General features: G+C 40.3%; 1 protein-coding gene across 1 annotated transcript in view; it reads right to left on the bottom strand.

Annotated features, from left to right (window-relative positions):
- Nucleotides 1-12,403, bottom strand: part of plb1 (phospholipase B1) — a 51,795-nt gene extending 39,392 nt beyond the window's left edge. Inside the window, exons 1-16 of the mRNA XM_031902468.1 lie at nucleotides 12,144-12,403; nucleotides 10,186-10,235; nucleotides 9,565-9,625; nucleotides 8,419-8,477; nucleotides 7,994-8,025; nucleotides 7,819-7,862; nucleotides 7,641-7,692; nucleotides 7,330-7,381; nucleotides 7,107-7,181; nucleotides 6,737-6,799; nucleotides 6,542-6,624; nucleotides 5,560-5,626; nucleotides 3,654-3,737; nucleotides 2,785-2,853; nucleotides 1,893-1,976; nucleotides 1,415-1,481 (exon numbers count right to left, since the gene is read on the bottom strand). Coding sequence (XP_031758328.1) covers nucleotides 1,415-1,481; nucleotides 1,893-1,976; nucleotides 2,785-2,853; nucleotides 3,654-3,737; nucleotides 5,560-5,626; nucleotides 6,542-6,624; nucleotides 6,737-6,799; nucleotides 7,107-7,181; nucleotides 7,330-7,381; nucleotides 7,641-7,692; nucleotides 7,819-7,862; nucleotides 7,994-8,025; nucleotides 8,419-8,477; nucleotides 9,565-9,625; nucleotides 10,186-10,235; nucleotides 12,144-12,207 — 1,006 coding nt within the window. The 5' untranslated portion in view covers nucleotides 12,208-12,403. The remainder of the gene's footprint in view (nucleotides 1-1,414; nucleotides 1,482-1,892; nucleotides 1,977-2,784; nucleotides 2,854-3,653; nucleotides 3,738-5,559; nucleotides 5,627-6,541; nucleotides 6,625-6,736; nucleotides 6,800-7,106; nucleotides 7,182-7,329; nucleotides 7,382-7,640; nucleotides 7,693-7,818; nucleotides 7,863-7,993; nucleotides 8,026-8,418; nucleotides 8,478-9,564; nucleotides 9,626-10,185; nucleotides 10,236-12,143) is intronic.
- Nucleotides 12,404-12,688: the final 285 nt, after the last annotated feature.

Raw genomic sequence — 12,688 nt, 5'->3', positions numbered from 1 at the left:
CCCCAATAAGGGGTAATTATATCTTAGTTGGGATCAAGTACAGGTACTGTTTTATTATTACAGAGAAAAGGGAATCATTTAACCATGACATAAACCCAATAGGCCTGTTCTGCCCCAATAAGGGGTAATTATATCTTAGTTGGGATCAAGTACAGGTACTGTTTTATTATTACAGAGAAAAGGGAATCATTTAACCATGAAATAAACCCAATAGGGCTGTTCTGCCCCAATAAGGGGTAATTATATCTTAGTTGGGATCAAGTACAGGTACTGTTTTATTATTACAGAGAAAAGGGAATCATTTAACCATTAAATAAACCCAATAGGGCTGTTCTGCCCCAATAAGGGGTAATTATATCTTAGTTGGGATCAAGTACAGGTACTGTTTTATTATTACAGAGAAAAGGGAATCATTTAACCATGAAATAAACCCAATAGGGCTGTTCTGCCCCAATAAGGGGTAATTATATCTTAGTTGGGATCAAGTACAGGTACTGTTTTATTATTACAGAGAAAAAAGAAAACCTTTCTAAAAATTAGCATTATTTGCTTATAATGGAGTCTATGGGAGATGGCCTTCCAATAATTCAGAACTTTCTGGATAGCTGGTTTCCGGATAATGGATCCCGTACCAGTATGAGGAATAGTTAAAAGAGACAGACACCCCATGTGTGACCCTACTTCTGCATAATGGGTGCACTGCATATTAATTGTAACTCTGAGATTTCATTCTAAGCAATACCATCCTTTTTCAAGAAAACTGAACCCTCAGAATAAGTACTAAACAGCTAATTTATATCATATTAAGTGGCAAAAAGCCGCTCCTGGTAACTTTAAGAGCCGAATTTCCAGTTTTTAAACCGGAAATTCGGCTCTTCTAGTGCAGAGAGCGCAATTGCGCCTTGGAGCCACCTCAGGCGGCGATATGTCCAGAATCGCCCCTGGAAGTGATGCAGCTCTAACTGTAACAGGAAGTAGTGTGGGAGCAAAAGGCAGAACTCTGCCCATTCATTGGCTGATGGGGCCTAGCATGTATGTGTGCCTTGGCTTGTTTGTGTGCACTGTGACTCCTATGATCCCAGGGGGCGGCCCTTAGTACTTAAAATGACAATTTTCAATTTAGGATTACCCAATGGCACATACTACAAAAATATATATTTATATGTAAATGGTTTATTTAGATAAAGCAGTTCTTTTTGGCAATATTTTTTATATAGAGACCTACATTGTTTGGGGGAATAGTTTTACTTTAACTTGCCCTTTTATCCTACCTTCTGCCCCCTTGCTTCCTACCTACCAATGATCCCAGAATATGGACCCTGATCCTAAACCAGATAATAAAAACAAGGGCTTCCATATAATTACTACGGTTTTGTATTGATCGACATTCAGACGTGTTCTTTGCACAACTCACCAGAGGTCGGGATGGTGTCGGAAGGAGATAAATCTGTGCAGGTGAAATTAGAGCCAAAGACCTTTGTCTAGGGAAGTAAGAACAACAAAGAGATTACTGACCGGACCATAAATCTGCCCTGGTAATAGTGCAGTTACTGGCTTACACTGGGAGTACTGGGAAGCCAAGGGAACCGTGTAGCTTTCAGGTTAGATTACGTAAAACTACAATTCTAGATGCCAAACCTGGTTTTCCCAGAGACCCCCCTGCCGGAGCCCCAGGGGTTCATTTATTGCACGATCACAGCAGTGAATTCTATACAGTGAATCCCTTTTTCCCAAAATTTATGAAACTTTCCCATGACTCCCATCAGCTTGGGTCTAGTTGGGTGAATTTGCCTTGACCCATCACTCATCTTCATATTGTTGAATTTGCACCAGGGGACTACAGATCAAGCAGGAGGAAGAAAGTGGTGTCGGTTTGTCTGAGCTGTCCGTACCTGGGCATTTTTCTCTTCATACAGTAGCATGTTACTGAGCGACTCGTAAGGGCTGTTCCTGTGAGTGCTGAGGTAAGGACCGGCCTGTAAGAACCACACAAAACCAAGTTATGAGAGCAACAATCTGTGTTCACCCCTTGGAGCTGTGTCTGTCTTAGTAATATATGGTATGCAGACACATTGGGGCATATATATTAACATTGGAAATAAACATTACTGGTGATGTTGCCCATAGTAACCAATCAGTAATTAGATCTGAATGGTCACCTACAAGTTAGTAAACAAAAGCAAAAATCTTAATTTTTTCTATGGTCAACATCACCACTGATGATTGTCTCTAGTGTCAAGAAATACACCTCATTGTAAATTGGCCAGGGTAATTTTAACTAGTGAGGCCTAGGTGGTGACTATGGCTAATATGAAAGGCTCCTGGGGCATAAAGTGTTGAGAACTGCAGTTCTAGTGGTTGTCAAACATTTTTGGGTTAATGCCCCACTCGAAAGTCCAACCTTAAGCCAAGGATCTCCTTGCAGATTGAATATTTAGACAAAATTTACCCCTTAGCTTATGTAATGGGCAGAGATGTAGAAAAAATATGTGTGTATCAATCATTCAGCCACAGCTCCAACAATATCTAACTCAGCAAATACATATTCATCCCAAATATACACCCTAACTGAGTTTCCAGCTGGGTGTTAAGGTGTATCTAGCAGAGCAATGGACAATCTCCCTAATTCTCACTCTAACTTAGACTGACCCCCACCTACCACTTCTCCAAGACCCCCAAGGTATTAGAACCACTGTTCTAGAGTATTTAACTGCCACAGGTTACAGGGATTGGGGGCTCAGCTGGATAGTAAGAGGTTGACTAGATGTTCTTTTCAACACTGACCTGGACAGAGCACTGGAATTCGTAAGACTCCCAAGATGTATCAAGGTTCTGGTGATTTCCATAGTCCATCTGTAAGAGCAAAAATGCAACATTGCTGGTTTAACCCTACAAGGATCTTTATACCCACCCAGTACCCAACTGGTCTTGGATTGGCCCTTGAGCCAATCATTGTATCATATTAGAGGCCAATGCAGAATCATTGGGAGAAGACTGACTCAGTGTTCCAACGAGGTCCTCACTGGAGTGGACTTTTAAACTTGCCAGATAGATACCAGGTCATGTCTTTGGACATTTCAAGAACCCTTTTCCAACAAATAATTAGTCACAATTAGAACAGTCCTATTTGGTTTATTTAATGTTTAAATGATTCCCTTTTCTCTGTAATAATAAAACTGTACCTGTACTTGATCCCAACTAAGATATAATTACCCCTTATTGGGGGCAGAACAGCCCTATTGGGTTTATTTCATGGTTAAATAATTCCCTTTTCTCTGTAATAATAAAACAGTACCTGTACTTGATCCCAACTAAGATATAATTACCCCTTATTGGGGGCAGAACAGCCCTATTGGGTTTATTTAATGGTTAAATGATTCCCTTTTCTCTGTAATAATAAAACTGTACCTGTACTTGATCCCAACTAAGATATAATTACCCCTTATTGGGGCAGAACAGTCCTATTGGGTTTATTTAATGTTTGAATAATTATATATCAGACTTAAGGTATGGCGATCATAATTACAGAAAGACCCCTTATCCGGAAAACCCCAGGTCCCGATCATTCTGGATAACAGGTCCCATACCTGTACTATAAGATCTTTATGTAACTTTCAATGAATAATGCCTGGATTGGGGGAATGATTTAATACCATTTTGATGACGGGATGCAGCACCACGGTGAAGTCTTCCCTGGTGTCATATTGTCTAGAAAGTACCAGTCTTTCAAGGGCAACCTAAAGGGAGAGAAACAGCCAACAGCGCTCAGTCAGAATCCCTGGAAAGCCCATTTCTCCCATCACTGTGGCAATAAAGCAAAATCTGCCCCTTATAGTGGAAAATGTTAGAATAGAAAAAAATAGAACTTCATTAAAATCATATCTAGTATAAATAAAAGCAATTGGCTGAAGTGAATTTTCCAAGGGAACAAATGGAAGATTCCCTGAGTCAGAAATACACAGAAAGAAAACACAATATAAAATGACATTGAACTTTGATGTTTACATTCATTGAAATAAATGCCATATTCTTATTATCGCCAACTCACGTTGACGCACACATATATCTGGGCCAAGGCTATCTCTGAATGTAAGGCAGTGCCTTTATCTCCTACAGATGGGATGGACGATAGGTTCAGTTATCGGGCTGATGAGCTGACAATCTTGTGCTTTATCAGATGGGGTCAGAGTGTGGGCCCTTGCCAGGAGATCAGATATGATAGTGCAGGCACAGAGAGATAATATTATCCTGGCTCTCATACCCTTGGGAAATGAAGTTGTTCCCTACAAAGGTAAGAGCTGGTTCTGAATGAGAGTAGCTCTTATGAAAAGTGGGCAAATTATCACATGACTAATAATTCCAGCAAATCATTTAGGTCTCCTTTTGGGCTTTGGTCTGCCCCCACTCTTGACCTTCCCAAAAATATAATTCACACTCTTGGAACCCACAGTTTGCATTTTCTCCTGCTATTATCATTGAAGGTATGTAAAACTCAAGGGCCCATTTAGGGAGATATCACCAATTTGTCCAACTTTGCCTAATTTAAAGCTTCAGCATTGATTGAAATCTTTTATTCTGACATATCTTCATTACAACCTTGACCTCTTTGTCTCCCAATCACCCTCTCATATCCTTTTGACCAGTAAAACAATAAAATCTACTATCAAGTGTTTTGGTGACCTGCCCTGCCCTGCAACTTGCGTTGATGGACCCAAAACCTACTCACTCCCTACATAGAAAGATTTTGAAGCTTTCTACAAAGTCATTTCCATCATTGATGGATCATCATTTATAGTTTAGCACTAAGGACATTAAGCTTTAACAATGTTGGGATTGAATGATCTGCTTGGGATCCATTGTGGTTCTGTTGTGGTACTTCTCCACCTGTATATCCAAAAAAAAAGGTGGAGGGTGTAGGACCTTATGGCAAGAAGGTAGGAGACAGGGTATGGGCTTAGGCCAGTACTGCTATGGGATGTAAGAACCTGTTTTGGGGACTCTTTCTTTACCCCTGCAGGTGTATAAGGCAGAGGGGAGACATTAGTCTCTTGGATCCCCTTGGGGCTAGAGATTTTGCTGATAGAACCCAACAAATACTAAATGGATGTAGGAGAATTAACCAATGTGAGTATTAGATTCCTACACTGAGGTTATGGCCTGAGTAGCCAACAGTTCCCCTTTGGTGGTAATAACCTTTACTTTTAAATCAGGGATTTTTAACCTATCGGTAGTGACCTGGGTCTTGGGTTAGCCCCTATGACCTCTTTAATAAGAAATGCCTACTTCCAAAAGAAAATAGTAAAAGCACAAGGTGCATACAGTAACTAGTTCTAAACTAAAGGGCCCCTTTACTAACATTTGTATTTTTTTCCTGTGATTTAACAACTAAAAAAGGATACAAATATATGGACTCAGTCTAAAGAATTACAGTCACTGTGGGACATTGCTTCTTGGCATTAAAAACACAAGTCCATCGATTGATCGTAAGCAAATTCTCCCCTGTGTTACCCCTGCAAAGCTCCAGGCTATGACTTTATCATGACAATGGGGGATTCTTACCTGGAATGAAAAGCGGAATGTGGTTTTGGCGTAATTTGATGGTTTCCTGAAACAGTCACATGATTTCCTAAAATAAAATAAAATCCAATGAGACACCCTATATAGGAGCATTGTGCTGATCACTCAGTAAGAGTCTGATTAGTGTTTTCCCCAAAGTGGAGGCACAATTATTCTGTTACAAACTGGCTGGCAAAGCATACTGGGAATTCTGTCTGGGAAGTCCGTATGCTTTGGGCTTGCTGTATACTAAGGATATAGACCTAGAGACATGTTGAACTGATTACTGGGCAAAACCGTGATGTCCAAGAATAAAAGGTGTTCTTTATAATATCTTATTGGTATGATTAAATCATGGTGGGCCAATGATCAAGACCAATAGCCATGTACTAACATTTCATCTTCCAATGCACCACGTCAGTCAGTTTATGGCTACTAATGCCTAAACACAGGGACACAAGTACCCCACGTGCCATTACCCGTATCTATATAAAGCTTTTGCGACAGAATAATGTCCACCATTAAAATGAAGCTCCGTATGTGTATATCATAAAGCATTGCTTCAACCCAAGCAATAAGCTGCAATTTTATGATCACAAAAATACATATACAAATGCACTGATATGTTATCTTTATTGCAGTAGGGATAACAGATGGGATCACTTCCCAGGAATCAATATCTCTGCTTGGCTTTCAGCTCTTGCACCAAGAGGCCAGAACTTCTCAGGAGATATAGCACACAGGTGTCGGGCCTGCAGCAAAGGAAGTGCTCCCTGCGTCTTCTGCCAGCACTTATAGAAGAGTCACTTGATGGGGACACTTTGTACTAACTTCTCTGCCAAGGAGCTGCCATTGTTTACTTACACCTTGGATCATGTCACTGACAGATTGAGGTTTGATAAATAGACATACAGGACCAAAGCTGTTGGTACCAATGATGAACTAGCCCAAACCCCATTTCCAGTTTACCCCACATTGGTCCTACCTGAGCTCAGCTTGGCTGGGATGAGACAGGTACAAGCCATTTAGCTCTGTTAAATCCACCAAATTCACAAATGTTCTTGGAAGCTACAGTACAGGGAAGGGAAAGGAAATCTGATAAATGCAAACACAATAAGGCACATAACTGGTCCACTGTTAGCCAATGTTTTGCAGGGGAGGGGCTGGGAAAATTGCTTACTTCTTGGTGTAGATAATCAAGAACCCTCTCCAAATTTCTGATGGTGGCTTCTGTGTGATCCATCTATGATAAAACAGAACAAGGAGAAGGTGAATGTTGTTGTACCAGTGATTAGAGGAACATTGGTACTTACAGGCAGGTCTGTGGTCAATATGGCAACACATGTGCAAGATCCGATTGCCCAATGTTGCCTCGTTTGAAATTTAAACTGTGACCACCAAAAGGTAGTTTAATAACTCATCATGTTTTGGTGACCTTAGGTAAGTCATGTCATCTCCCTGCTCTACAGGCAACAAATTAAGGTTATCATAAAAGCGCAACAAAAATATCCAGAATTTTAACCCATAAGCTTCAAAAGGAACATAATTACCTTATTACAGAACTCACAAGGGTCCTCAGCAGTAACAAAGATGGCGATCATCTTCCAGTCATTGGCAAAGGACATCTGAGAAAAAAGCATCTTGATTACCAGACTGCTTGGGGATACCTGTGATCATTCTTCTAAGCACAATTAACATCTAAATTGTTTCCATTCTAGGCTGTTAAAAAGTGTGGGGGCATGGGAAATTTTACAAAATTAGCAGAGAATTTACCTGTCCTTCTTTAATGCTTTCCACCAACTTCTTAGCTTCATCTAACAGGTTCCTGGCCATAAAAAAAAATCATACAAGGGTTAATTTATAATAATCATGGTTAAAGTATCCATAAAAGGTCCAGTTGGGCCTCACCAACCCTCTGAATTCAGTTATATTCTGTTTTAATTTTTAATTGTGGAGTAAAGATATATATTTGTTGACTTATCGCTCCTCTCCAGAGGATGCTTCCAAAGGACAGAACAAAGAAGAGAGCTGGGCAAGTGATGAGGTTTGGACCCAAGGCCTTGCTGAGAGCCTGAAGAACTTACTCTTGTGGTGAAGGAGAAATACGGGAGGCTGAAGGCAGTTTTTGGCCCATGTCTGTAAAAAGAAGATCACAGAAACGCCATGTTGGGATCAAAATCTAAGGGACTTACCATCTAGTGAGGGGAAAATCAGCAGCTAAATCAGGATATCATGGGGCAAATACGTTACATTGATACTTACAGGATTCCACATCCCGGCTGGCCCTCTGCAATCCCTGCTCCAAGCTAAAGAAAGGACGGTACTAGGTAAGCAGTGACACTTCCGGCAATGACTGTTATTAGAATATATTTTTAAACCCTCCCATATCAGGGGGGCACTAAAATATAGGGAATCAGATATTGTGCTAAATACCCACCTCTGAAGTCTGTTATTTGCACCATCAGGAGCCTGCAAAAAACACCAAGCTTCCTTAGTCACATACGTTCTATATATTCAGCCGGTGATTTCCCTAAAGTGTCTCATAATGGTAACTAACTGCTAATAGTTTAAAATATCTGGAATGATCTTTACTCTCCTATGTTTCCTTAAAGTTCAGCAGTTACCTGCCTGAGTAATGATATCCCTATGGAGGGAAAATCCTTTGCAGCAGAGACAGAGGGCAAAATACTGAGAATTGCCATTGGTTCTTACTAGGTCTGTTGAAATACAGGGTCATATTGAAACAATGTAGCAGAAGCCAACTGACTGCCAAGCAGGCCATGGATTGTAACATTTGGACCTTGTGTTTCCTATAATCAAAACATGGATTCAGGGTGAAGCAGCCATGTTGTTGGTACTTACCAGTTTCAAGCTTCTCAAAGTGGAGAAAACTTTGACATCCAAGGGGCTGAGAGAATGAACTGTCGATATAAAAAATAGATATGTATGAAACAAATATGTATATGGAAGTGGGTGATGAGACTAATAGGAAATACTGTATATTACATATCTGGCATATGAAGCTGAATAAACAGATTGCAGAGTCAGCTCTGCAAATAACTGGATGTTCTAACAGGTTACTGACTCACAAAGGACATTCCAGGGTCTTAATTGGGCCCCATACACTGACAGATCTGTGTATATAATCATAGCACCAAGTTAAGATGGCCATACACAGTCAGATTTTAGCTGCCAATTCAGCCCCTTTAGACCTAAGGGCTAAACAATTGGATCAGACCAATACTGGGATATTGGTGGCCATATTGAGTATAGATTGCTTGTTGAGTGACCTCGCTAAATGAGTGGATTTTAAGGTGGTGTTAGAAAGCTGCAGGCAGCTGAAAAGTGAATGTCATAGTTGTCACTGTGTACCTGAAGGGTTAGGTAACACTAATTTAAAGTGTTGCTGTCATTATCTTGCTGGATTGTTCTCACCCTTATGTCCTTCAACTGTCCCTATCCTGCCCTACTACGTCAACCTTGTCCTACTAACACAGTCTCTTTCAGTTGTCACCACCTTACCATACATTGTACCCTACTCTCTCCATCTTGTCCTACTGTCTCCATCTTGCCCTACTGTCTCCATCTTGTCCTACTGTCTCCATCTTGCCCTACTGTCTCCATCTTGCCCTACTCTCTCCATCTTGTCCTACTGTCTCCATCTTGCCCTACTGTCTCCATCTTGCCCTGCTGTCTCCATCTTGCCCTACTGTCTCCATCTTGCCCTACTGTCTCCATCTTGCTCTACTGTCTCCATCTTGTGTTATTGTCTACCGTAGTGTCATCTTTTTGCTCAGCTATACTTTCAACCTCCCTAATCTTCCTTACTATACATGATGCTTGTGGGGCCCCAGTATGTCCCCCCCATAAAGTCAGATCTCATGGGACACTGCTACCAATTAAAATGCTATAACACCTCTAAACATGCAACTACATCTGCACATTGGTTTAAGGTCACTTTAATTAATTAAAAAGAACCACTTTGCCCAATTCCCTTTGGTAACCTACCTGATGCCGCACTCTGATCGGATTTTCTGTTGGTGTTTATGTCACAAGGGAACAGAAATTTCTGCAGGAAAAAAAAAACAGAAATTACATAAAAAATGACAACATGTGCCATGCCCAACAAACTTAGTCTTGTGCTAGAGGATTCTGGGAGTTGGGGTTAGTAATTCTAATGAGCTGAAGGTGTGAAAATGTGTTGCTGCATCTGGGGCACTCTGGGCACACAGACTATCATTTATGGTGGGGAAAAGGTGCATCTGTTTGTACCAGATGCTTCAATAAAATACTGATGCATGTAGGTACATTCCCTCATCCTGTCTGCAGTTTGGTTATCGATAATAATACAGAATATATCTAACAATATTCTACTTAGATACATTCCTGTCCCAAGGGACCCCTCTAATACGGGGGGCAGATCTTTCTTTGCTTCATGGTCTTAGAGATTTTTGGGTTTTGGCTTTTGTACGACAATGGGAAAATGTTTTTTTTTTCGTTAGTGCTTTTTCAATTTGGATCTTTTTATAAATGTCCACAAAGCTACAGACAAGAGTAAAGACACACCCTACACAGCCAATCCCAGGAGAGTTCCACTAATTAGAAACTGATATAATTAGATGTATTTACCGCATCGTTCTGCCCTTCGTCTCCAGCGTTGGCTTTCAGTGCAGGGTTTCCTAAAAACAAAGGAGAATTCCATGAATTTAATAGAAGACAGTAATATGTATGAGGGAATATAGAGCTTTATGAGGTTGCGCTACAAGAAGAAGAACAACTACTACTACAATCAGTAGTGGGACTAATATCTTCCAGGCTTCATTTTCTTAGTACATATGTATAGAAACTATACCGTCCTCTATAGCTGTGGGCCTCCCACTAGCCACTGGGATTTCTGTCCCTAATGTTATTTGGCTTAGAAAAGGGGCATGAAATGTTAAAGCCACTCACCTATTCCCGGCACACAGTACTGGGCCCTTTAGAATAAGGAAACCTGAAGACATGGAATAGATTGGCGCCCAATGATAACAGTCTAGAATGTAACGGCATCCCCATTGTTTGCTATGTATGTCGTTAGAAATCAACATATAATCTTATGGAAAACCGTTTTTTAAAGAAGATATAATGGTGATCATCAGTAACATTCCAGCATTAGATATTATCAAGTTCTTTATATTTGTAGGTGTACAGGGACAACTATAGGTACTGACTGCCCAACCCAACTATTTCTCCTAATTAAAGGACCAGTAAATACAGAAAATTAAACCCACATATTTGGGGGAAATATAATAAATAGTTTTAGGTTGGCTACTTGTCTAGTAACCCATAGCAACCCATAGCATTTAGTGATCTACCAGTATCCCTAAGCCACTTTCTCTTCTCCACATTTCGTACTTCTCTCCAGTTATTTTGACATATTCCCAATCCACTAGCACGTTCTTCCACTTCTACTCTTTATCCACAAATCCCCATCCCTCTGCCCATATTCACATTGGTCTCATTTCTTTATTAATTCTGCTCCTTCCCACCAGTCCCCTCGTCTCCTACCCATAATCCACCATCACTTTCTCTCCCTTTATCCTTATTTCTAATTTTCTCTGCCCCTTTCTCTTCTGCCATTATTACTTCTTCCTGCATTAATAACATCTCCAAGAACATCTTCTTCTTTGGGAAATCCATATTTTTCGTTCTAATCATTTTTATTAGAAAATTATGATAAACAGGAAATAGTGATGAGCGAATCTGTCCCATTTCACCAAAAAGTAATGTGTCAACCAAGGAACACAAATATACATTTTTCATACTTCATTCTGCATCAGGGGAGCAGATATTTAGTGTGGAGAATTGGAATTTATTTTTTTTTTATTTTTTTATGATTTTATATTTTTTTATTAATTATCATTATAGACAAATATAATAAATGTTCCCCTTCTGAGGCAAATATAAGACTACGATTTTTCTTGGATCTATAGATCAGCTGGAAGCTAGGTATCCGTTACCTAAAGGGATAGTTCACTTTTTAGTAGGTTATAGTATGGCCAATTCTAAGGAACTTTTCAATTGGTCTTCATTATTTCTTTGTTATCGTTTTAGAATTATTTCCCTTCTTCTTCTGACTCTTTGCAGCTTTCAAATGGGGGTCACTGACCCCGGCAGCCAAACCCTATTGCTCTGTGAGGCTCCAGTTTTATTGTTATTGTTACTTTTTATTCCTTATCTTTCTATTCAGCCCCTCTCCTATTCATATACCAGTCTCTCATCCAAACCACTCCCTGGTTGCTAAGGACATTTGTACCCTAGAAACCAAATTGCTGTTGAAACCCCAAACTGGAGAGCTGCTGAACTGAAAATGAAATAACTAAAAAACTACAAGTAATAAAAAATGAAGACCAATTGCAAATTGTCTCAGAATATCACTCTCTACATCATACTAAAGTTAACTACAAGGTGAACAACCCCTTAAAGAAAAAACTTGGACCTGAAGGATGAATCAGTTACTATGTTTTAGGGGGGGAAATTATGTGGCAGCATTTAAAATTTCAGGCTGGGGGGGAGCAGAATTAAAGGGGAACTTTCCCTCTTCTTACCTGTTACAGAGCACAGACAAAGGGCAAAGAGGAGGCAGAGGGTCCCAGGCAAATGATGCCCCATTTGGTCTCCTCGGTGCAGCCGGTTGCTATGGAACCTCACTGTGTGCAGAGTCCCGGAGAAGAAGACAACCTCCCTCCCTGCTAATGCCGCTTTTATAATTTTCCCTCCACTGATAACTCAGCCGCCATAAATGGTTGTTATCATTTTCACCTTTGAGTGCTCAAGCCCTGCTGCCCAATAAAACTGTGTAACCGGCACAAACATCTCAATGCCACTCTCTCACTACAGTGTATTTCTGAGGGGGATTGGATGGGGCTGGGGGGGAGCTTGGACATTTTGCAGAAAACATCAAAAAAAGCTAAAGGAAAACTAAACCCCCAGAATGAATAAGTAACCAATGTGGCCCATTAAAGAATCTCGCCAAACTGGAATATATATATCAGTAAATATTGCCCTTCTACATCCTTTCCCTTGAGCCGCCATTTTGTGATGGGCTGTGTGCTCCCTCAGAGATCACATGACCAGAACTTATTGTATTTAT

This window comes from Xenopus tropicalis, chromosome 5, assembly GCF_000004195.4.
Source record: "Xenopus tropicalis strain Nigerian chromosome 5, UCB_Xtro_10.0, whole genome shotgun sequence".
Taxonomy (NCBI): domain Eukaryota; kingdom Metazoa; phylum Chordata; class Amphibia; order Anura; family Pipidae; genus Xenopus; species Xenopus tropicalis.
This window is presented reverse-complemented; position numbering and strand designations above follow the sequence as displayed.